General features: G+C 37.6%; 1 protein-coding gene across 6 annotated transcripts in view; it reads left to right on the forward strand.

Moving 5' to 3' along the window:
• Positions 1-17,095, forward strand: part of LOC146373386 (cell adhesion molecule 2-like) — a 144,863-nt gene extending 127,768 nt beyond the window's left edge. For 2 of the 6 annotated variants that reach the window (XM_084950480.1, XM_084950477.1), the window contains 8 exons: positions 394-579; positions 846-983; positions 7,922-8,080; positions 8,353-8,443; positions 8,649-8,827; positions 13,353-13,379; positions 14,960-15,082; positions 15,191-17,095. In XM_084950480.1, the coding sequence (XP_084806606.1) occupies positions 394-579; positions 846-983; positions 7,922-8,080; positions 8,353-8,443; positions 8,649-8,827; positions 13,353-13,379; positions 14,960-15,082; positions 15,191-15,309 (1,022 nt within the window). In that variant the 3' untranslated portion in view covers positions 15,310-17,095. Of the gene's footprint in view, positions 1-391; positions 580-845; positions 984-7,921; positions 8,081-8,352; positions 8,444-8,648; positions 8,828-13,352; positions 13,380-14,959; positions 15,083-15,190 lie in introns of all 6 variants that reach the window. The other 4 variants (XM_084950481.1, XM_084950483.1, XM_084950479.1 and 1 more) reach the window with 4 other exon arrangements.
• Positions 17,096-26,754: the final 9,659 nt, after the last annotated feature.

A 26,754-nucleotide genomic window follows, 5' to 3' on the forward strand; every position in this document is an offset into this window, starting at 1 on the left:
AACAGAGGCAGCTGCTAAAAGTGTAAATGATTACCCTCCAAAATATTTTAATCTCAGACTGTATTTTTTTCTATCGCTATGCTTCAGTGTGTCCCATGGATGCCTACTGTATTCTCGTTGAATGTGAATAAGCCTGTCAGCCTAGAATGGAAATCAAAAGAAAATGTTTCAAACCACTGGCCACAGTATGTGTTTGCAGCATTTGACAACTATTAGAAATAACTGAAAGCACAGTGTATTCTGCCTTGTTTTGGTAAAGGTCATCTGAATTTCATAGTACCTCTACATGTTTGCTGCCCTCACTGAAATTCAGTGTGCATTTGCTCATTAGTTAACTGTACGTCTTCTTTCCTCTGCCCTCTATGACTCTTTGTGTCCTCCTTTCTTGCATAGCTCTGAGGGATCACAGAATTGAACTAGTTCGAGCCTCATCGCAGGAGCTCACCATCCGAATCAATGACGTCAGCCTGTCAGACGAGGGACTGTACACTTGCTCGCTCTTCACGATGCCTGTCAGGACCACCAAGGCCTTTCTCACTGTTCTGGGTGAGCATGTGCATTTTGGTGAAGTCTCCATAGGTGAATTACTTCTCAGAAAATAAACACCTGCACATGCTTTTAGTTTCTGACATTAACAAACTGCATGACTGTAACATTGTCTGCTAGATGAAAAATAGTAATAATAAAATTAAACTATCTTGTAAAGAAAGATTGATATCTGAAATAAATTATTTTTGTTGCTGTTAGAAGAAATCCACCTAGAATTCCCACTGAGATATTACTCAATGTGCATACAGTATTTTTTTAGTTGTTAGATTGTAGATTTACATTTCTGTGCACTGCAGGAGTGCCAGGACGACCAGAGATCACAGGCTTTACCAAGCCAGCAATGGAGGGGGACCTAGTCACTCTCACGTGCACCACATCAGGCAGCAAACCAGCTGCTACCATCCGATGGTTCCGAAATGACAAGGAGGTCCAAGGTAAGTGTGTGGAGTGGATTTAAGAAGCCATTGTATTCTCATTGTACTCTCTGTCCATTTCTATCTGTTAGTAGGTGTCCTTACCATCAGCTCACTCCGGTGTTATATTTCTTTATGCTAAAATATTCATGCATTTTTCCTGTGGCTGTATTTCAATAGTTCTGTGAGTTGCATGGTGCATTATCAGCAATGCTATTGGTACTTGGAAGCTGTTCACTAGCTAACTTTTATTGATTCTAATTAAAAGTTAACTGTAAATAAAAAAAATCTCTGCATTCAGTGTTCATTGTCATAGAAATGAAATTAAAGATGCATTCAGTCAGTCGCAACAGCATCCAATACAACAGTTCTTAAAAAATATAAAAATGTCAAATCTAACGTTTCTTCTTGGGCTTCAGTAAACAAAATTCCCAAAAATGCAGTTTCCTTTGAAATAAAACAGAAAAAGAAAATTTTAGAAACCCATATGTTTGTGTTTTGCTGCATATTTTATACAGTATATCTAACATATTTTCACAAGCTTTTAAATTTCTTCTTTTGATTGAGTGACTCCTCCATAAACTGTACAATTACTGTATATTTTGATTTTAAGACAAAGAAGTTATAATTGACTGAATCGATCTATTGCATTTCAGCTGTCTTTTGCTAATTGATTGGCAAGGAAAACCAGTTGAGAAGGGCACAAGAATGTGTAACAATACAAACCTGGAAAGAGCAGATACCTAATTTAATCCAACTACCCCACTGAAACAGTGCAATATCAGATGGTAAACCATGATGTGCAGTGATTACAATAAACCAGCAGAAGTTTTCAGTGGTTCCACAGAATCATACAAGCTTTCACTTTCTTGTACACTGCTTTCCAAACTCTTTGAAACTCTGCACTTTATGTTGTATAGCTTTTATCACCTTCTTATTTCTGATTTTAAGAAGCACAGGGAAGACAAAAACATTAAGAAATAGGAGTGGAATGTTTTTCCTCAATTTGATGGCTGAGATATGCTGTTTGGAGCTCTTTAATGTAATGGAGCCTGCTGTGGAGGCTCAGTGTGACAGTTGCTCTTTATTGAAGATTTGCACCAGAGAGCTTTTTCTTGGTGGTTCTGTCTGTGTCTGGCCAACATGGCATGATGATTGATGGGAGAGGGGCTGGGATATGAAGTTTTCTTGTTGAAATGACATGCACGTAGATTCCTGAAAGGCTAGTGGAGAGCTGGCACAAAGCATCACAACCAGACTTGCTGTCCGTCTCAAGATGCAGTGAGAGATGAGATGATATTTTTGTGCTTTATGTTTTAGAATGCACTTAAATCCTTAAAGCCTAAAAGCATATAATCTTAGGATATATGGACATGTGCACATAAGCCGAGTATAAAAATGCAATCGAGCAGAGTTCAAAGAGTGATGCATGCAAATATCAGGATAATACCTTTTGCTGTGATATACAAATTTAATACCTTATTGTTCAGCGGGGTTTCACAAGCAAGCATAAAGTGAAGATAAAATGAAAAAAATCCCATTATTTATATGTGATATAGAAAATGGCATTTAAATATGTAGAAATTGTGCGTCTCTAAAAAAGATCCTGTGCCCCCAGTCTGCCCCAAACTGGTATGTTGTATACAAATGTGCTTTTATTAGTTTTACTGGCATATAGTGGATTTTATTAAGTCGCTTGGGCAAACACATCAGGAGCGTTGCATCTCCAAGTCAAAGAAAAAAAAAGAACATAGCAGAGACTGGAGGGCTTGACTTAAAAACTTCATTTCCATGTCAAAGTGTCAAAGACAGGGAATGTCAATCAGTGCGCTGGATCCAAGTCTTTTGTAGGTGTGGCTTTAAAGCTTTCTTTAGCGAGTATGTTGTGGGAGCAGCATGTTTTGCCATTGGTTCTTCTGTGGAAGATCATTGCCGCCAGTGTCTGCTGTCAGTCAAATCTATCCCCACTGGGGGACCAGTCTACAAAGCTCTAAGACGACAGAAGGTGTAATAGCAAAAACATGTCATATTTATTTCATGCTCTGATGATTTGTTTTTCGACAATTTATATTAGAGGCACACAGCATTACAAACCTCAAAATGCAACTGTCATCTAGTGTCAAATAATTTGTTTACAGAGTATAGAGTCATACAAGTTACTTGTGTCGCTGAATGACAGCTAGACTTCAAATTGTAATCTATTGAGAAAAAAACCCACCCACTGTTACTCTCTTTGCATACATAAAGTTATCCTTTTTCCACAGTGGTTTGAGATGAATTGAAATTTTCTATTTGGCATATTAGACACTTAAATTGTCCAGTTATCCTACAGTACACTTCGACAATACATTTCTGTCCTCTATTTTAAATTAGTGCTCGCTTCTTGTTGAGCAAGTTTTACTCATTTCTTATCCATATACCTTTCTTAGTATATAAACAGTGTCTGCAGCAGCGGTTACTGTAGAAAAGAGCAGGGATTGCAATTTCTAGCCTTCTTGTGGTATCAGGGATATATTTGTATAATTGTGCTATTGTCTTACTGACAAAAACTGACAGCCCAGTAGTACACAGTGAAATGTATATCTATCATATCAGTTTCATCTTTAGTCATTTATTTATTCATTTTGTCCCCTTTCCTCTACTTTCCCCATTCCTCTCACAATTATCTCACAAGAGCTCTGACAAGGAAGCAGTTACGATTTTTTTAATACCTGTGGCCATCAAGGCTGTGTGTCGCTTCATATACTGAAATATGCTTCCTATATAGCCAGTGTCTCACTGCCTAAAGTAAGATACGTTTTAAGAAAAGCTGGGAGATAAGTGTTTAGAGTTATTTTCAGTGCTTTTCCTTAAGTCCAACATTAGACCTGACTGCTTTTTTACTCATTACAAGTGTTGGTCAAGTTAATTACTAATTACTGATTGCTTCTCCAAAAAAGTAGTCCTGTTACTTTACTGATTACTTATTTTCAAAAGTAATTAGTTACTTAGTTACTTTTCAAAAACATGATATACAGCCTGAATACGTAATAAAGCAATAGACCTTTCAGCCCAATTCTATTTTTTATGGATAATCCATCATATAAAATTGAATCAAATGAAAAGCCTCTTTTAATTTGATGCACATTGCATTAAGCAAAAATATAATTATATGCAACAGTCTTTGACTTGAAGAAATTCTTTAACATTTAAACCTATTTTCTGCATATTCCAGCATATAAAATAAAATAATGTTTTGTGTTTACACTCACTCTTTCAAATAGACCCAAGTAAAACACAGCAAAAAATAAATAAAATCTTGTTGCTCTTAAAGCTATTTTCACCTGTTTAGCAGGAGTGGGGCCGATGGAGGTTTGCAGTGGTCATGTCAGTGGATAATTCCGGGGGTTTCTCTGTGAATTTCACATTCCCGTGGCGGCTTGCTAGGTGCTTGCTCAGATTTGAAGTTTACTTTTTAACGTCACATGTGCTTACGTCATTGTCATGAGACTCTCTCACAAACAAAATCACAACGGTTTAGTAACGCAATAATGCAGTGTGCTTACGGGAAAGTAACAGTAATCTAATTACTTTTTGAAATAGTAATCCCTTACATTACTCATTACTCGAAAAAGTAATCAGATTACTTGTAATGTGTTGCTGCCCATCTCTGCTCATCAGAATGTAAAAGGATATAGTACGTATACCTACCCATCTAAAGAGAGATGACTTGAGAACAGGCTACATTTTTTTTGCCCCAATTTTAATATTAATTGGTGTTTTTACATTTTTAATCACTTATGATATTAGATTAGATTAAAATCTCATTTAAAAACAGAGCTCCTTAGCTAATTAGCCCAGTTGTGTGGTGGAACCAAAATACAGCATAGCACCCTCACATTCCCAGTCACTCAGAATTTACACTCTGAGCTAGAGGATCACTGGCTGTCAGCCGGCTGCAGTGCACTTCCCAGCCAATTTCCAGCTACTGTCTCACTCCTCCTCTTGTAAGACTACCTATATTCTGTCTATATGTTCTGTGCTATTCACTAAATAGCTGAATGCATCAACATATAAACTACCTAATAATATTTTTAGTGCATGTTTTGCACACAGTGTGACAAAATAATCTGTAAAAGGAATGTAATTAGTAAAAGTATTAAAAGTAAAACCAACAATCACTACAGACTGATTTGTGGCCAGTATTTGTTATTATTGCATTTTAGCTATAAATTTCATAACTTTTATATTAATTTCACCCTAACTGTTTGGTTAGATGTACGGATGGATGGACGAATGCTCATGTTTGGCCAATTATTGATTGATCATTGATCCAGTAGTGCAGCCAAATTATACACTTATTTACACCAAGATAATCCAGTACAGAACAGACTCAGCTGTCATGAAGCACTACTTGTGTAGACTACACCTAAGACAGGAAGTTCAGTGACACCAATGCATACCTACTCCAATTTAGGATCACCAGTTGACCTAATATGCTTGTCTTTGGACTGCGAGAGGAAGCCAGAGCATGATAACGGAATCAACACAGGCACAGGGAGAACATCCAAACTCCACACAGAGTTTGTAAAATGAAATTACATTACAAACACGTAATCAATCAGTGGATATTAAACTGTGTAGTGTCAATGAATATAATGTATACGAATAAAAGGACATGTTACTTCTGGTTGGTGGGCACACATGGCTTCTCTACATTTCCATTGTTGGGGCTTATTTACTGCTATCCTAAGCTTGAGCAAAATGGGTAACTCAGGTAGCAAGCATTTGGCTCTGGAGGAATGTCACAGTTTATCTGTTCCAGGCTGGGTCAAAGTTTAAATTCTTCCTTTATTTAAAGGTTTGCTAAAGTTTGTCTAAGTCTATATATTGGCCCCAGGCCTGTGTGTCATGGGAGACACCACCAAGAACATTTCCCAACAACCCACCACTGAGGATCACTAGACCACACAAGCCTTTCTGCTACAACAAGGCTCGGATCCAAGAAAGTACTTGGATCGGGAATAGCCACTTGGGTGGAGGCCCCAGGGACAATGTGAGACGTGCAGGAGGGATTATAACTCCCAGCTAGCCTGAGACTCACTAGCTCCCTCCGAAGGAACTGGAGGGAGTTGCTGGAGAGACAAGAATACCTGGTCATCTCAGGCCTCTATTACAGCTGTGACCCTGAAGTGAAAGAAGTATTTTGGAGAATTAATGAGAATGAAGAAAGGAAAACACCAAAATAAAATGATGACTCCAAAAGCCCCCCAAAAAGCTGAATTTGAGTTAGTACTATAAATTACTTCATTAGCAATTAAATAGAGAAAAGTAGTCACAGAGTAAAACACAAAATCAGTCCAAGTTCAAGGTTCATCTGCCTTTAATTTTCCAAGATATACCTCAGCAAATCAGTTAAGGTCATAGAAAAAAACACCAGAATCCTGTCACCGACACACTTTCTTGTTAAAACAGACACTGAGGTGGTGCTTACAGGAGTGCCTCCAGTTGCCTGAATACAGCTTTACTGGCCTCTTGGGGTACTTGTTCAAAGCAAGCACAATTGGGCACATTCCCATTCTTACGAAAGCTACCTTAGCGTGTTCTCTGGCAATGCTAGCAGCCGCCTTAAAAGAGACTGACAGTTCCTCTGTTGCAACCCTGATGCTGTAGGCGACTTGACGAATGAGAGAAAAAGCTGGAGAGATTTGTGTTTAATGCCACAGAGGCACTTCCCTTTCCCCTCCTGTACTCCAGGGCAAAATCCAAGGCATCTGACTCTCAAATATAAGGCCTCCGACTTTCCTCGACTTTGCTCAAATCCTATGTGATGCTTGGATTTTTTTTTTTCAAAATCTTGACATTTATGATGCACTCTGTTGCTCTGTGCTTTGCATTCTCATTCTTAGCGTTATTAATTTCAGTTTTGAAGTTTGACTTTTTAACATTTGTAGGCTACTCTGCAGTACATTAGGATTTTGTCAGACCATTTCATGAAAAATGGAGTAGTGTGGCACAAACAGAATAGATTAACCCAAAATGATGATGCTACGGGTAATCTGGGTTTCACTGAAAGGAGCTTTTAGTGTTTAATAGACCAATATCAGTGTGTAGGTGTGTGTTTCTGAAGGAGCTGAGTGAGCACACACATATGTATTGATTGACTCTGGTTTGCAGTGGATGGCAGGCAGTCCAGGGGGAGATGGTTGGAAGTATGTAATGTGAGGAGGATGCAAGGAGGGAGGGGTGAGAGGGGTAGCATCTCCAAAGAAAAGTCCTTCTGAGGCCATTGTCAACTAATGTCTTGTTTAGATCCAATAGCCTTGTACAGCAGATTCTAGGTGCCACACTAAGTGCTGACAAGAGAGTAGCAGCAAACGGCAATGAAAGGCTTTCAATTACAAGTTAAAAGGCATAGCTTAATGAGGACAACATCACAGGGCAGGGGAAAAAATGAAAACAAATTGAGATAAGTTGAAGGCGAATGTTTTGGTATGACAAAAGACAAAAAAGAAAGGAAGAAAGAAGAAGTGTCACTAAAACTATGGAAATCTATCACATACTACTGAAGGGGGGAGCATGCCTGTTTGTGTTGGCTGGGATGTCTGAGAGATGGTCCTAGAGGAGCAAACACACCCAACCAACCGAGTCAACTCTCATATTGCTCTCCCTTCACTATTCACTCTACTTTGACTTGACTTTCAAAGGCTAAGGATTCTTTCCCTCAAAGGAGATGCAGAGAAAAACAACAACAACAACACTGCAGCTGTCTATGTCAGAAGAGCAACATCTTGAAATAAATTTCTTTCTTTTTTTTCACAGTTTTTCAGATTTACAAGATGGTTTTTGTTTTGCTCTGCTTCTTTCTCCAAAATAATTTTCCTGTAAAAGTCTTGCTCAAAAGCTAGAACTGCTCCCCCAAAAAATATAAATAATTCACAAGTACATTTCACCCTGGTTCATATTCTGATTCCCCACAGGCACTAAGGAGGTGAACGCTACAGGAAAGTCATTCACAGTGAGGAGTAGCCTTCAGTTCCAGGTGGACAAGCGGGATGACGGCGTTGCCTACACCTGCAGTGTGGAGCATGTGTCTTTGTCCAAACCCTACATGACAACCGAGGTCCTGGAGGTCCACTGTGAGTGGGGTCATAGCCTGTAAAACTGGGTAGATTAGCATTGCTTAGATTAGCGAAATACATGGCTTGAGATTACAGTTATGTGTCCAGGTTTAGTCTTGCATTTGTTCTGGATTAATATGGGATTATCTTGCAGGTAAGGGATTAGTGCCTAAGCAGAATAGTGATATGGGCTATAGCTAAGAGCTGCTCAGTAGGGACAGATCTAACTACTGTTGCATTTTGTGTTAGAACCACTTTTTTGTGTTTCTTTTTTTGTCTCCTCTTTGCAGATGCTCCCCATCTGGAGATCACACATTCACTCATCATCCCACAGGAAGGCCAATACTTCAAACTGGAGTGTGTTTCCATAGGCAACCCAATGTAAGTTGAAAAGCATTTACAACTTCAATTTAATATCAGCACAAATAGTGCAAATTGCATCTAAATGTAATTTGTTTTGTGCCTTGAGATGACTTGTGAAAATGAATTGAAGTGAAATCAAATTCATTATGGTTTGTTATAGTTTTTTTTATCGCAGCAGTTTATTCAGTTGCAGTTAAATACATTTTCTCAAATTCTTTCCCAGACCTGAGCCAGTGGAGTGGTCTAAAGATGGAGGAGAGCTGCCAGACATTGAGCGTATGATTGTGGAGGGAAGGGAACTTACCATCACTACACTAAACAAGACAGACAATGGCACATACCGGTGTGAGGCCAGCAACCATCTGGGGTCCAGTAGTGCTGAATACATACTGTTTGTATATGGTGGGTACTTCAGTAAGGGCTTTTTTTGTTATGCTTTATCATTTCCCTTTGTTGCTGCTTACAAAGCTTTGCAGGCGGTTGTGTTCAAACTCAAAGGCAGATGGTGTTCATCACAAAAATACAAACCCAGTCCATGTCAAAAAAGCGAGAGTCAACTGGTAACTGTAACTGTTGAAAACAACCTGTTTTAAATATGAACGATTTTTCAATAGGGGGAAATCAATAAATTGATCATCTTTGCAATATCAGATAATCAGTTGTTAAAAGTGGAGACACTTTAGGTAAGGAGTTTATGGGAAGGTAACTTCACTTCAATCATTTAACAGTCATTGATTAATAATTTATGAATTTCAGCTATCAAGGTCTCCACACCCACACATCTCTTTGAACGATAAGCAGATAGACTTAACGAATGGATATTTGGATAAGCATAAATGGGTAAACATGTTTCAGATCTTTTTCATCAAAAATAAATAAATAAATAAATAAAAATCAGATTTCCCTGAATAATGTTTGGCATTAATTTGAATGCCATCTAGATTAAATTGGTTTTAATATTTCAGACACTTTAACCACACGTTTTAACTACTATTACTACTGCAACATATGTTGTCGATATAATGGCTGGCAAATATACAGTTTTAACATTCAACACAGCCATTGGGTTCAATGATTTCAGTGTATTCTAACATGGCCGTTAAGTCTACAACCATGAATAAAATGACTCACCAAAGTTGCTCAGCTAAGATGTCTGTATATTTCATTAGAAAACTGATGGTAGCTCACAACAGAGAAGGAAATTTAATTATGTGAAAACACAATGATGTATAAGGTCAACACGACACTTTACATTCTGCTTCCATCTGGATCATCAGTTGTCATTCGCAGATGACACACCGTCTTCAAATGACAACCTGCACATCCTCATCAGCATGTTGGCTTTTTAGTTTGTGAGACAGCTCTAAAGTGAGACATGTGTTTGTAGTAAATGAGATAAATTATGTATTATTATATAAGAAAAAAACTTGCTATATGGTGGTTTTATATTTCTGCCAACTAGCAATATAAGACAGTGCAGAAGAGAGTAGATTGTGACTTCCAACAGCTAAACGGTATTATTTGACACAAAGGTGGCATAATAAGGATGATAAGTTAAGTCTGTTTAAATATCATCAATTTGCAGTTCAAAAATATATTTTCTTTATAAGAATAATACATATCGTGCAGCACAGAGATCTGTAGTCATGCAGTTTTCCACTCCATGTACTCAAGAATCCACTTTCAAATTTCGCCTTGGCACTATGCAGGATAACACAGTTTACCTCACTACTTATCACGGCGTGGGTTTAGCTTCTGGACTCTTCCTGTGAGGAAACAGAAAAAAAGTGTTAAGGATGCAGAATTTAGCTTCCAAGTACAGCCTGGAGGAGAGATAAGTTAATCCCGAGACAGTGAAGGGGTTGAGAGAATAAAGACGACATGGTCCAGAAAATGGTTCGTTAAGGCCTCTGCAGCGCAGTTTCATAACATTTATCAAATACAGCTAAAAATAAAAAAGGCAGAAACAAGAGCAGAATATTGCAATTCAACATGGATTTATTTGTTTCCACTTTTGCCAGCTAAACAGTGCCACTGGAGATTGTAGTTTGTTTGTGAACGACTTATCGCAGCACAGACTTATTCAACTCCTGAGCAGTTAGTGGATGTACGGCAGCTTTTCTGTGTGATTTTTAAAAGCAAAGGCTTTGGGGAAAAAGAAAGCTCTTCATTGGGAAATATGAAAAGAAAAGGATGACACATTGGTCTTTTCAGCTTTTGTTATCTTGTTCTCCCCTTTCAGCATGTTCATTGAACAGGGGTAGGCAGCGATGCCAGCCTAGTGTAGATCACTGTATCACCCTGTCATATCTAGACACCATGTGCTGATCTAAGGTTTCCTTCCTCGCATAAGATGTTTTTTTTATTTCAAACCAGAAAAAAGAGAGAAATTTGTTGAACTAACCCAGGTGTTTAGAATTATACATACCCAGAGGGTTTCTAGCTTTTGTAATACTAGGAAATAACAGACGCGATAACCCTCAGCATCCATCTTTTACTAAATACAAAGGTTCTGGTAGGGAGGATTGAGAAATTGAGTTGAGCAGGTAAAAAGATGCGTGAGACGGGCTCATTTCCACCGATGATGACAGTCATTTTTCAGGGCTACAATGTGTCTGGCTGGATACTTACCAGGTCTCTTTGGATCAGCTCAGCCTCTAAACTTAATTTGCTAATGACAAGAGAGATGAGAAGCCATAAATGTCATCGGTCTGAAGCAATATATCACAGACTGCAATTATATCCTTTAATATACTGCATTAAATAAAGAAAAAGAAACACTGTATTAGATGACAGAGCGGTAGTAACAGATACTAGTTTAATTAAATAGAGTCTGAATACATGTGTGAAGCTGCAGCCTCACTCATGCCTGTTTCTCTCACATTTCATTGTGATTGATTGTACATTTTCACCTCAACAAGCATGACACATTGTAAGTTTCACATTTCCTGTGTGTGCTCTATTTACCAGCCAAATCATCAGTTTCTTGAAATTTTAACAGATGTAAAAGTCCTTCGACTCCTTCATGCGTGACTCATCCTTTACGGGGCGATACTGCTGAAAGACTTTACTGATTCAGAGCTTGATTCATTGTGCAGCCCTTGTATTTTAACATCAGTTCATCGTTTTCTTCTTCTTCTTCTTTTTTTCACTTGTATTTACTAAGGTGAAGTTCATGAATTAAGCTGCACCAGCCACACACAGTAAATCACCGGGGCTGTGTGACTGTCCTGTCAGTTTCTCACACCGACGCCTGTGCTCCTCAGAGTGGTTTGTTTTCACTTCCAGTTGTTCCTATTTTTGCTTAGCAGACGTCATCGCCTTCGTGCCTCCCTCTCTAGCCTCAATCCTTGCAGTCTTCTAATGCCTACATTGCCACATTAAGCATAGGCAGTCACAGCTGCGTTCACTTGCACCCGCTGTGTGGCCCCGCCTCCCCCGTGCTCCACGCACTCACAAACGTGACAATGAACACACGGCTGATGATTGATGAGCTCAAAACCAGGCTTTGAGCTAGAAAGTAACATTGTTTCATTTGATGAATTCAGTCCACTATCCTTTTCACTTTCTATTTGTTTGTTTTTTTCTAACAACGCTGTTACATATGGATAATTTTTATTACTGCATGTGATTAATTCTGGTATTGATAGCTGATGTTATGCAGATATTGTAAAAATAACAAACCCCATTGTGGAGTTACTGCTGGTAAACCACTGCATACATAAAAGTCCAAACAGGAAACATGACAGTGTTCATACTTTTGTTCTTGGGCTGAAAATGAACACAAGCAATTATCTTAATGATAATTAATAACAATGTTCAGCAAAACCACATGCTTCATGTCACTATTTTACTCTGTCTCTCCTAATGGAATTACTGTTGCAGTGTTTGTGTATTATGACTTTGACATACTGAAGCACAAGAGCTCTCTGCAGGTAAAACATGGCTGCATTAAAAGAAAAAAGTTTGTTGGATGAGAAACTGCAAACATTACTTAGACTTAGGCTGTGCTTTGTTTTGGTAATAACTCGCATTAAAGGTGCCGATTAAAATTTCTTGTAAACAAACAAAGGTTATATTATGTTCCTGCAAAAACACATCGTTTTTAACTTTGACTAACATTTTTTGCTCCATATTTATCCCCTGGCAGTACCTTTGCAAACACAATTTTTGGTCAGTGGAACAGCTTAAAACTGGCAAGAATGTGTATTGACAGCATGTGCTAAAAAAGGAGGGATAAGGAGCCTTATATAGTAACCAGAATATTAATCACACAGGCACACACGCAAACACAATGTGTGTGTATGATTTAAAACATTTAGGTGATGTTTGAACATTTAAAGCAGATTCAAGTTCCCTCAGTATTAACACAATGGCACGCAGTACAAAAGAATTTGTTTTTCCATGTATCTCTACTGCTCTATGCATTCAGATGGTTTGGGTTTTTGGCACAGGTTTTGACATATTTGTCTCTCAAATATTCTGCATATGCCTGCCATAAAGAGTCCTGGGTAGTAGAATTTTATTTGTAATGTATAAGCAGGAAAAAAAAAGCAATATGCTCCAATGTAGATGAATTATTAAACAGGTACCAGTTAACTTGGTAAAATACCCAAACCATCTGAATACTTGTGGAGGTTAGTGAGATAGTATTTGACCAATTCAACTAAACGTAAACTACGCACTAACTCTATACGTATACAACTTTCTTGTGCTGCTCTCTAAATCAACATTTATAGCAAGTCCAGTTAGGCATGTATTTGGCTCATGTGACAGCAAACTGTGCATACCTGCACACTGCCAAGTAAACCAGAACCATGGAAATCTCTTTGTGTTTTCCTTTGAATTTTGTGGTCACCTTTTTTATCACGGTGTTGTTCCCCTCGTCTTCCCTTACTGCTGTCACTGTCTTCAACCATGGCAACAGCCAAAGACTTTCCAGGGCCTACAACAGGTAAATATCCCAGTAGATGATCATTTCAAGCCAGATTTAGAGTGTGTGATCTGGATCTGGCTCTGGGTCAAGACACATCACGGCCTCACCCAGCATGAGCCAAATCATCACCATGCATGGATGCTCGCTCAGTCGTTTTCTCTCCAGCCATGTCACAGGCTGCATAAGTTATCACACAATATGTTTCTATTTTGCTTTGTCTTTGCCACTGAAATAGATGGTTCTCAAAGGACCTCTGCTGAAGATTGTATTTGTGCCAGTATCTATGTATATGATCCTGTGGTTACAGTAAATCAAAGTCAAAAAATTATCTTTCAAATATCTGATCACAGAGCTCTTGAAAAGTATTTGTTCACCATTATTTGTAGATTTGATCTAAGTGCAGAATTTCTGTTTGCAGGAATTTAGTTATTTTTCTTTGTAAGACATTTTGAGTGGGATTGTGTCTAATTAATGCAACATGATTAAAACAATTTATCTCTCTTGTAACTGAACATCAGATCAGGCAAAATATGACCGACGAAATCACTCTTGTCCCTGTGTGCTCTTGAAATGACCTTTTTTGTTGAATGTAGCAACTTACATCCTATCTTATCTTTTTATGCTGCCTTATTTTAGTTTGTTCCAGAGCAGTAACCACTGTATCTACACAATCAGTACCAAATTCTGTTAAAAATGCACCAGCCAAGTGTGATATAAAAGATTCCTTATGCTCCTTGCTGACAGTGCTGTACAGATCATTCTATCCATTAACATGCAACCAAATTCAGTTAATTCAGATCAAAAAAAAAAAAGAAAATTCAGAGTTTGCAGTGCCTGCTTGTGAGTTGATGAAACAATCGTGGTGGTCTATTCTGCATGGAGTTTAATAAACTGCATGTTGCACAGCTTCATCCCTCTTTTTTTTGAACGTCCCGCACGCTGGGATTTTAAAAATGAGGGTTGCATTCGTTACCAGCAGAGTATAACAAGGTTTGTAGAAACATCGCCGCAATCATTTCCCAGGGTCACTTTGGAAAACTGAGCACAAGCCATAGCCATTCATCAGCTTGAGATAATGAGAGCACACAAGGTGCACAGGAAAGACACAGCCACTCACAGTTTATCACAGGACCGGCACAAAGGCATGCTCCTGCCTGGGAAACCCTATGTCTGCTTTCTGCCCAGAGTGTTAAATAACGCTTATTTAAAAACCTAGTCCTGAGCATTATGAAAGTAGTGCTAGGAAAACAGAAACACGAAAGACAGAAAAAAAGAGGATAATGCCAAGCTTTTGAATTGTATAGAGATTTGTGGTATTTCCTATGATTACTTTTTTTTTCTTTTTTTAACAACTGTTCAGGTACTTCAAAGCAGTCGTTTCAGGTTGTTCTAAATCTGACAGAAGCTCATCTGCTACTCTTGTGCTTTGTTCACAAGTGTAAAAGCAACATCTGGATTTTTTCAGGTTATTTGCAGCAAAATACCTTTAATGCTGTTTAATAAACGCCTACAGCTGCATTGACAGTAGAAGCTTCCAGTTGTTAAGTTATCATTCCTCCACTTTTTCTCATCCCCTCTCTCTATCTGTTGTGTTTCAGATCCTAATGCTTTAGGACAGCATGGACCTGACCACGCTTTAATCGGCGGAGTTGTTGCAGTCGTGGTCTTCATCACCTTGTGTTTGATAATAGTCCTTGGACGATATCTGGCCAGACATAAAGGTAAAAGAGGTCTCCTGAACTGCTCTGAATATCACTTTACTTGTTTGCAGTAAATGAATATGTCTTGCACTCTCTAGAAGGTGGATAACTTGCTTTTTATGTCTGCAGGGACATATCTAACACACGAGGCCAAAGGAGCAGAGGACGCCCCTGACGCTGACACAGCCATCATCAATGCTGAAGGAAACCATGTGCATGCAGAAGAAAAGAAAGAGTACTTTATTTAGACTTCTTTTTCCTCACTTCTTTCATTTCATGACAACCTTTGACAGCAGACGTGCAATTTTAAGCTGTCTCAGACTCACTGCATTGTCTTTTTTAATTTATTGTTCTGTCTTTTTTAGAAAGCAATCATGCTTAGATATGCTTGTTTTCAAAGCATTCACTAACAAAATAGCCTTCGTCTTTTGTAATATAATCCATGTACAATTGGATTATGTCCTTTTCAGTTTTTCTGTGCCTAAATGCTGTACATTCTTCTGCATTTCTTTCATTGCCTGCATTTTTCTCTACTCTTTCTTACGTTACCTGTTATACAACCTTTTGCAGATTTTTAAAATTCAGAAGTAACAACAATAATGTTGTGCTCCAACTCAACTCTCAGCATTTGAAAAGGTTTTTCTGTAGGAGCAAAATATGTTAAATACATCAGTTTTTAAGGATTACATGATTGGCTTGGATGTTTCCCGGAGCTAACCCTCCTCAGACATGCCGCACACGTTTAAAGCATCTTAAAACAGATCAGATACTTTAACAAACACAAAGCAGAAGCACAATCTGAGTGATTGTCTCGAGATGAAATAATCGCCCTCTTAGCATTGTCTGTATATTCCTGCACTGATTTTTTTTTTCCTTTTTGTTACACTGTTGATTTATAACCAACAAAGAACAAGTTAGAAAATTAAAGCACAAAGTCTGAGGACTATTACAGAGGGGAAAAAACATCAACTGCTTTTTGTCTCAGGATTCAATATGAGTCTAGATGGAGAGATGGTGTCAGACATGTGATGAAGACTTCAGTTCAATCGCAGTTATTGTCGTGGATGAAAAACTTTTCCTTTTTGTTGGCGATTTGTTGTAATATCCAAACTGAATGAGTGGAACCTTGTGTCGGTTCATTATTTATGTTGAGTTTTATTGAACAACTATGCTAAATGTGTGGATATTGCTGTAAAATACTTTGCTAACGTGAATATTAGTGACCAATATTGTTGAATCTTGGGATCCCTGACACATTACAGTTTGTATATTAGCATATACAGCATTTAACGGTACTTCACAGTTCTTTCATGTTTTTCCATTTCTTTCCAATTTTGTTTTGCCCGAAGGCATGTAAATAATATGTAAGTATTCAATTTTAGTAAAAGGAAGAAAAACTCTGGTTATAGCCTTTAATTTCAGGTCATATGAGTTCCAGTCACTTCGAGGACAGCGTTTTCACATTTTTGAAGATTTCTTCAAACAGGGATTCTAATGAAATGCTTAAAATGTTACAAAAAAAAAATCTGGGTAAAAATATATGTATTTATTATTATTATGGCTGATTGACTTTCTTATATGATACTATATTGATTGATATTATTGCTGTTATTATGAAGTAGTTGTCTGACATTAACTTTTCCATTTTTATTTCTGTAAGTTCTCATAAAAGAACAATACAAGGATCACCGTTATGGCCTTTGAGTTTGCTGCAAACAGTACTAATGACATGTTTAGGCATTGGTGAATCAAACATCCCCTCACTGTATATAATCACTGTATCAAAGACATTGAACCACATTGCCAATGCTCATACATGTTATTTTGTTAGTTCAGTATGATGCTATAAATAACTCATTTTGTACAGATTTAAATTGCTGTAATTAATTTGCTTTTTATGGGGGATGTGTGAGGTTTGCTTTTTTTCACAGTATTGAATATTCATTTTTCAACTATGCCACTGTAAAATGAAAAAAAAAAAAAGATGCGAAAAAAGAGAGATGAAGTGCGGATTAAAAAATGAACAACTTGAAAGATGTCCTTTTGTTGTTACTAAATTTGCACCTTGAAGCGCCTTGCCTTGATGAGTTGGAGCGCTATTACCTGCACTCAGTGAATCAGTCCACATAGCTGCCGCTGAGAGAGAGAAGCATATGTGGTAGGCAGTGCTGTGACTTAAGTTGCACTATAATTGATATTCTATACTACTATAGTAACTGTTAAGTATTACTTGCCTTTAGTGTTAATAATATATGCAAAGTGTCTGACTTGTAGAAAGATTAAAAATCCATGAAGCTCCTCAGGAAGATTGCCCGAGGCATTTAGCTTCCACTCATGATTTGTGCATTAATACAGGGCGACAAAAGGAACACTCAAGTCTTCCCAAATTCCTCCGTGTCTCAGTGGACCTGAGTTTGTTATGCTTCAAGTGGCTTCAGGAAGCTACTCGCAGACACCCACACAGCAGGCTGCTGTTGCCCTTGTTTTAACAAATTAGACAGGAAGTAGGTTGGGTTCGGTCAAGGATGCTGAAATGCAGTTGATTGCTTTAAAAGTGAAGAAAAATTCTAATACTTGAGATGAAACTTTATTTAAGCCAGTAGCCAGAGAAAGATGAGATAGATATTCTTTTTTTTCCTAGTTTTAAGAAGCTGTTACAGTTGAGACAATTGTAGAGTTAAAGCATGTGCCGCAGATGTTGTGTTTACTTTTGTGAAACATAGAAGAGTCGTATAAATCACAGATATATTAATTGATTGATTGATGTGCGTTACCACCATTCATGTTCACTTAATTACTGGAAACAGTAATTAATAGATAGATAAATAGATAAATAGATAAATAGATAAATATTTACTATGATATACATGAAACCAAATGATATGCTTTTGAAATACCCTGAATATAAGCAACATATATTATTACATATATCCATATTATTTATTTAAATATGGCTCAATGTATCTGCAGATGAGAATTAAAAATTCAGCACCCTACCAAATTTTCATTTTCATTGCCTACATTTAGTAATATATAACAGACAGCGTGCCGTAGCAATTTAGAAAAATACAAGAAGACACCTTTAATGGTCCATTATCACTGCTTCAGTGACACAGATGTACTCTTGAAATGTGAGGACGATACGATAGCCTTGCACAGATTACTGAGCTCATATTAAATGTCTCAGCATCCTTAAAGGGAGATCTCGTTCCAGGACACAGGACCCAAGTCATTACGATCCTCTATTCTTTAGCTCCCATTGACCTTGAGCATAATGTTGCTTCCCAGCAGACTAATGTTGCTATTATCAACACACTGTCCGACCAACCATCTGCCTGCTTCACACAACGCCCGGCTCCCCCTCTCCTCGCACACAGACGGTTCCCAATGCTCACTTCATAATCATTACCACCAAAAGCCCAGCCAGTTCAAATAAACATCAGCTCCCACTATTGCACCCCTTCACATTATTAAAAGCTCAGTGCTTCATTAAGCTATGTAAATTGAGACAGACTGTCTTGAATAATGCCTGGAAGAAAATAATGCTAAAATTCCATCATCATTTAGTAACTGGATATCAAGAAGGCAAACATTTATGTGTAATAGTAAATTGTGAGTTGGGAAATGGATTTTCGCTTTACCCTTGAAATGCGAGACCCATACCCTGGGCAATGTAACAATCACAGCATGACCTCTGAGGAGGCCTTGTAAGTCTTACTAAACTGAAGAAACTGATCCCCACTGTACCCTGTAGGCAGGGTCCATATCAGCTCACAATAAGCGCTTATCATAGCAGAACAGAAGTGTCTGACAAAATTCTTCAGGGACAAACGGATATCTTAAAAACACAACACTTAAACACATTGGGCCTATATACTGATTTTAAATGTCAAAAGTTATTCCTTTAGTTAATAGTCATTACAAGTTTCATTTGTGTATTTGTGTGTTATTCATGAGCGTTAACCTTCTTTTTTTTTTTCGAGTTTTATTATCAAGGCTCTGGAAGAAAAGTAAAGTTTTTACAAAAACATGAGCCCCGCTGCTGTCAACATATTTTTTTGTTGTTTTTTTTTCCTTTTCATTACACAATTCTGCTGTAGATTAGTGACAACTGGCAGAACCATTGAAACAAGGGGCATAAAAAGCCCTCCAACCATAGCACAAATAATGGTCCTTCTCTTGGATTAACAGTACAACGTTTTATGCAAAAATAACAGTTATTTCACTTGTTTTCACTATCCAAGCATGTAAATTGCCTTGTGTAATTCACGGGGCGATTTGCGTAGGAAGCAAAAGGATAAAAGGATTTCAAAGATGGGGTGTGGTGCAGTATGCTTAACAGAGGTGATGGAGAAGTGTTTGTCCTCTGGATCATGTTTTTAATTACAGATTTAAAAGGTATTAGTGATTCTACAAAGTAGCCTGCTGATTTTTTGCACTGCTTTTGCACTGTCCACTTCCTGCTGTGACAAAACAAATTTCCCACGTGTGGGACTAATAAAGGTTATCTTATCTTATCTTATCTTATTCATGCAAACATTTAGTCAGTGCTGTACTTACAGATACTTTAACTGTGACATCTCTCATATTGCTTTGTTGGACAAACGATGTGGAAGAGTTAGCTTATAATTGTTGCCCTGCAGCTAAAGGTTTGGTATAAAAGATGAAAAGCAGGATATTTTTCAATATCCTGCTTTTTATTTTCAGTCCTTTGAATAGAAACTCTGTTATCACTGGCCATAGAAGCCTGGGATTGCATTGTTTGTGCAAATGGATTTTTGTCTTTGATTGACAGCTCACTCTAATGGAGAATCGGGAAGAATCATAATAGCATGTTTACAGCACTGCTGCTACCTTGGAAAATGGCCCATTGCAGAAAATTCTCACAACGAAACAAACTGTAGTTACCAATAATCTCCTAGAACATTATGGATTTGTCAAAATACCCACAGCTAGATTATTTTAAGGTTTTCTCACATGTCTATAAACAGGTTTGTGTTGTTTTTGTAAATATGAAGGGAGTACAGGTTGAGCACAGCTGAGGCTTTCTGTAGCCCCATTTCACTTAACGTTTACACCTCATGAGTATCTGTACTGCATTGGAGAGCTATGGGATATTATCTTGAGATGTGTTATGCCTAATCATATTTGATGAGATTAAACAGATCACTCACACTTCTAGTTGTGACAGGGCCGAGTGGAAGTTAGAAGGAGTCAAATGATCTGGAACAAAGAACATGAGCTTGTGTATCCCCCCAGATGCATCACCATGCCATTAGTCTAGATGAATGTGTACAGTCAGACACAATTCCCTTGTTTGCTGCATGAGGGCTTCCACTTTGTGAGGCAGTAGCTCTGCTGTGCGAATCAGGCCACATGCAGGTCCATGGATTGATGACTGAAACAGGGCTACCCACTGTATTTTAAACTCATTCATCCACACTGACTCACATTCTCTGTGGTGCATCTTTAAATAGCCTTCCCTGGGATTGTCTGCCTGCCAGTTGATTAATTCTATATTGCATGTGCATGTGTGTGTGTGTGCGTTTGGTTTAATTACAACAAACTTTTCTGAATTGTTTAGGTAAAATTTAAATCATGCAGGCACCCGAGAATACACAAGCCAGCCTTGTTCTGGTTAGTCTTTTGGGGCGGGGGGTAGGAGAGGGTTGAAAGAGGAGAGTTGTTGAGTGTTTGGTGGTGGGGTGTAGTACTGTACCTGTGGCATAAGGTATGCAATAAATAGCTTGCCATCTGTTTGGATTTGAACACTTGAGATTCTTCCAAGAAACTCACCAGAGACTTAATTAAAGTTGGAATATTAGGAGCGTGAGACTGATGTTCCACTAATAAAATGACAGCTAGAGGAAATTCTTGAATTAGTTTAAAACAGATATTCTTTTTTTTTTTTTCTTCAAAATAAAAAAAGAAAACTGTGACTGTAAGGGAAGCGTTTAACCCTGTAAATTATTCCAATCGTTTTGATGATTTTTTATGATTCTAATCTCCATTTATTAAGGACATCTGCTCTTTCCAGCAAATAGGCACATTTAATGAAGACACAGGAAATGATGTATGTTCATACAAGTAATATGTTGAATACGGAAGAGCTGCGCTGTTGGTTAAATTAGTGATTAGCCAGTTAATCGGTGGATAAAGAAGAATATTTGTCATGGAAAGATGATGTGCTTTAAGTTTATTGTCTCTTAAAAAAGGGGCTACAGCTAAATAAATCAAAATAAATATTCGATATGCTTCTGAAGGCTTAATATAAATCAATGAAATAAATATTTTATCAAAAGCAACAGTGAATAACTTTTCTGAAAACTACACATAAACTATCCAGAACCATTCTCATAACCTTGTTTTGCTCAAACAATGGTTGCACCTCTGTCATTGCATACGTACTGTATGTACGTGTATGTACAAATACACTGTATGTGTATTTGTTCAAATCACTCCCATGACAAGAAAATAACTGTTAATTCTTCAGCAATTTGTTTGGGCAGGAAAATCCAAAAGCAATGCATAGTCTTTAATTTCATCAAGAGTATGGTCCTCCATACAAGAGAAGTGGGGTTTTAAAAATTAAAAAATTAAAAATGTTCATATTTTTCAACTACCTAATTAAAGAACATATTGGCTATTATAAATTTTCATCTGTATATTGCATATTCTAAATTTCTTGTGCAAATTGCAACCCTTTTCTAGTAAACACATGATATTAATTAATACACTATAACATACTGCAGTTCTTACAAACTGTGGTACCTGCAGACTGCCAGCTGTCTGGATGTAGGTGGACATGAGATGTTGGCATCAGCCTCAAGGTCCTCCTCTCCCTTCCCCAGTTGTTCTTTTTTCGGTTTAAGCAATAATACCATAGGACATCAGATTGGATGATTTATTTTTATTTTACACTTAGTTTTCTATTTTTAAGTCGGGATTTTAATTAACCATGTTGTAATGATGGCAGAACGCGGAGCACATTAAGTTGTGAATGATCTTCAGAGAGTGTGAAATTGGGTGGTTAAGTCAGAAAAGCTTTAATTGTACAGATAGCGATTTAGAGTGGAGACTATTTTAACTGAAGTACTGTATCTATTGTTTATTTAGAAGCTGTGCAGCCGTACAGAATGCCATTAGTTTTTCTGACTAATGACCCAGCAATCAATTTTACATGTTTAATTTTAGGTTGTTTTTTAGGATGCACAAAATCACGGTTATCAATTTGCTCCTTGTTGTCAAATCCACCAGCACAATAAAACTTTTTTCCTACAAGGAATACATTCGTATGAAAAAAAAAGTGCACAATTTTTAAACTCTTATGTATCGGGATGTTAAATAAATAAATAAATAAATCATCTGGTCTTTACCAGGTTAAGCATAACTTTACTGTTTCCATAGGAATGAAGAGGTTAAGTACTGATCATCAGCAAGTGTGACCACTTCTATAATAGCAGAAGTTTTGGCACTTTGCTGGGATGGGTTATAAGACCATTTCGACACTATTTAAGGTCCATCATTCTACAGTAATAAAAAACAATTCACAACTAGAAAACATTCAAGACAGTTGCCAGTCTTCCCAAGACTGGATGCTCATCCCAATGTGAGACAATGCAATAAACAGGATACTGCAATCCCCAATAAATCCCCAGTAGCTACATTTCAGACTGTACAGGCCCCAATTAGCATGTCAAAGTTCATGATACTAAGGTTAGAAAAAGGCTGTACAAGTATGGCTTGTTTGGAACAGTTGGCTGGAGAAAGAGGGACATGGGAACATGACTTTGGTTTGCAAATTACCATCTGAACAAGACTTGTAGGACAAGGTCGTCTGAACTGTGACCAAAGTAGAGATTTTTGGCCATAATGCACAGCTCCACGTTTGAAAAGAACAATACACAGCATATTAGCATTAACACTTCATACAAACTATCAACCACAGTAGTATACGGCTGACTTGGGTGTGTTTTGCAGCCAAAGGACCTGGGCACCTTGCAATCATTGAGTCAATCATGAATTCTTCTGTATATCAGAGTATCCCAGAGTAAAATGTGAGAATCGGGTTATGTAACAGACCACAACCCTAATGAAATGACCTGGAGAGAGCTTCACAAAAATAAACACAATGAACTAAAGTAATGCTGTAAAAAAGAATGGGTCAAAATACCTTTATAAATGATATAAATCATTTAAATAAACATTTCCTCAAATATAGTGATGCCTAATTTGTAAGAGACTGACAAAATCATGCAGAAAACTACTTTAAGTTACTGATAACCATGGGTCTACTAATTCAAGTATCGCTTCTGAATTTTATCGCAGTTTTTGTTAAATAAGTGATGATACAATGTAATATGTCATGTATTTTTTGTTCATCTGAGGTTGTGTTTGAATAATTTTACAACTTAATAAGGGCCAGGTTTTTAGAATAGAAAGATGGTATACTATCTTTTTCACATGATTGTGTTTCTCATATTTCCACTAGACGGTGCTTTAATGGAAGGGAGTAATCATGGAAAAAGACATCTGCTACAAATCTGTATCTGTATCAATGCATTTTGCAAAGATAAATCATACCTGAGACTTGGTCAGGAGGCAGCCTAGTACATTTTAAGTGTGTAACATAGCTTGTTTTGATTTACAAAGTGGTAGGTGCTAAATAGCGCATACAAAATGAGTGGAAGGACCAATGAGATATCTAAAGCTTAAATACTTCCAGAGTAGCAAACCAGTTGTCTTTATGATGCCAGTCAGCTTGATGGTGGGCCTCAGGGATTACTCCAGACAGACAGCTCAGTAAGACAATTGATTAAATAGTAGTGAGAAGAGAGAAAATGTTTAATTCAGCCATATTTAGTATTCATGGGATGAAGAGCCATACAAGAGTTCACCTTGAGGGGTCATCAGGAGAGCAGGTCCAGAATCCCAAAGAGCAGCTAGGCCAAGTTTCCACATAACATTTGAAAACACAACTGATTGTGTTTTTAATTACTTTGATTATCAAGTTTACTTTAGCTGAATTGAAAATGTTAATACAACACGCACTGAATTGACAAACTGATATGCTGTGAAAAGGAGATCAGTTGTGCAGCTCTTGTGACATTGTGATAGATTTACCAGAATAAGAAGTGCTGAACCTCAAGCAGAGGATATAAATTAATATTTCGCACATATTTAACCTCTTTCATCATTACAGAAAACTTAAGCATTCAGAAATATACCATCGATTATCTTACAAAAATCTAGTGAAAGACTACCCAAATAATTTAAGTATATTTTAGTAACTATAATTCACCGCTTACTGCATCACATTTATAATATCACAGTAAAACTAATGTTAAGGAAAACACAGTATGTGTCACGCTGCATGTGAATAGTGGATAGTGTATATAGAACAATGTAGTATGACACCACTATGGTGTACATCTGTTTCAATACTGCAAAGACTCATAAGCAAAAGTTTGGAAATTTTTTACTTCTAAACCTTCTGTTCGGTGTTTTCTGCCTCACACAATTTAAAAGAATACTATTTCTACTCGCCTGACTCCTGTGAAAGAGTGCCAGCTACAGACATGATGAAATCCCTGTGTTAAAATACCAAACCATGACGTTAAAAACTAATTCAATTATATGCATGACCAGTTCAATAGACCTACAGAATTGAGTTATTGTCTGAAATGATGGGAAAAAAGAAAAATACTAGTAAATCATGAGTGAATGAAGTGTAAAGTAAAAATTATTTTCACAAAGAGTTGCCAAAAAAGGCTTCAAGAACAAGGCATAATGGTTACTGCAGTAATCTTCCAAGCTATTTGCTCTTCATCAACAAGAGGTGCATAATGTGAATCTTCAAAGGTATTTTATCATTGCTATAGTGGCTATAGTGAAGAGGAAAACAGTGTAGGGGTGAGGTAGGGCCGAAAACAGCATAGTGGAAGCTTTTTTGAAGTCTAGTGTATATACAGAAGGCATCTGTTGTATAACTTCTCTGAATCATAATAAAAAATCATTAGGCACTGCTTTGAAGGAATAAACATTAAAAATGCCAACAATATTCTTGTTTCTTACTGAATAGGCAGAATTATTAAAATTAAGGCCAGATTTTTGGGGGTTTCGATTGACAGCTCATTGCATCAAACGTGGGATTTGAATGTATCAGTGAAAAGTCAATATGAGTGATAAGCTTCATGATGAGAACCAGGAGATTCCAGAAATCTTGTCTGAGGGCATGAGAGTCTTCAAAAGCAACACTGATTGATTTTAAGGTTAAAAGTCTGATCATGATTCAGCTTGTAACCGTCGCATTAGAGATAAAAGTACACAGCCATCTCACCAGTAATCTTTGCCATTTAGTTAGAGTCTACCTGCCATTTATTTAATGTGGAAAGCATTAATGCCACAGAAGAATAAAACTCTATGAGGAAAGTAAGTGGAGGGAAATAAATGCCACCATTGTCCCAGCCTTCACCACCTTTGTGTCTGCAGTTTTGTGACACTGATGTTAGAGTCGCAGAGGCTCCAGAGAAAGGAAAGTGCCCAATAAATTTGAAGATCTGAAGAACTTTGATCTCTTGAACTGTCTCCTTTACCATCCATCCATTTAATGCCTTTTATCTTGGTCCAGGTTATGGGGGCAGCAGTTTAAGCAGACACTAACACCTCTTTCCTCCCACCCATCTCCATTGGCTCTTCCGAGGTTACACCAAGGCATTCCCAAGCCAGCTGTGAGATGTAATCTCTTCAGAGTGTGCTGGGTTCCCCCAGTAGGATACAAAACACATCACTTAGGTGTGATCACCTTACCGTAATGTATTCCTTTCATCCATCTATTTACTTCTGCTTATTCATTTCAGGGTCAGTTGGGGGCTGGAGCCTATCCCAGCTATCATAGGGCAAGAGGCAAGGTGCACACTGGACAGGTCACAAGTCTGTCTCAGCACTTTTCCTTTCAGTTGATATCACTTCAATTTTATTTATAAAGCATTAATTCTAAGTTGTTTCCTCAAGGTGTTTTAAACTGTAGAAGAGAAAAATCCAAAAATCTGACAATCCCCTATGAGCAAATGCTTTTCGACATTGAGAAAGAAAAGCTCCCTGGCAGAACGAGACTCAGTGAGGGGCAGCCATGTGTGTTGATCAGTTAGATGTGAGAGGAAAGAGAAAAGAACAAAGGCGAGCTTAGCTAGGCAAGGATGAAACACAAACTATGTAAGCAGATAAAAGTTAGGGACATGCATTAGTAGAACGTAAACACATCAGAAGTGAACTGTGTATCACAAGTCCCAACAAGTTCCCTATGCAGCCTGAGCCTAGAACAGCATAACTAAGAGATGGTTCACTGTCACCTGATCCAGCCCTTCCTATAAGTTTTATCAAAAAGGAAAGGGTGAAGCCAAAGTGGGAGTTGGCCCACAGGAGAGGAGTCTAATAGCTGAAAGATATCCCTCCCATTCTACTTTTAAAACTCTAGCAACCATAAGAAAGCCTGCAGTCTGAGAGTAAAGTGCCCTAGTGGGATAACATGATGCTGGGGTCTTTAGGACATAATGCAGCCTGATAATTCAGGGCTTTACATGTGAGAAGGAGGATTTTAAATTCAATTCTGAATTCAACAGGGAGCTAATGTAGATAAGCTAATATGCGAGAAATGTGATCTTTTTTCCAGTCCCCGTCAGTACTCTCGCTGT

Source organism: Perissodus microlepis, chromosome 14 (assembly GCF_051167445.1).
Source record: "Perissodus microlepis isolate ML-2025 ecotype Zambia chromosome 14, ASM5116744v1, whole genome shotgun sequence".
NCBI lineage: Eukaryota > Metazoa > Chordata > Actinopteri > Cichliformes > Cichlidae > Perissodus > Perissodus microlepis.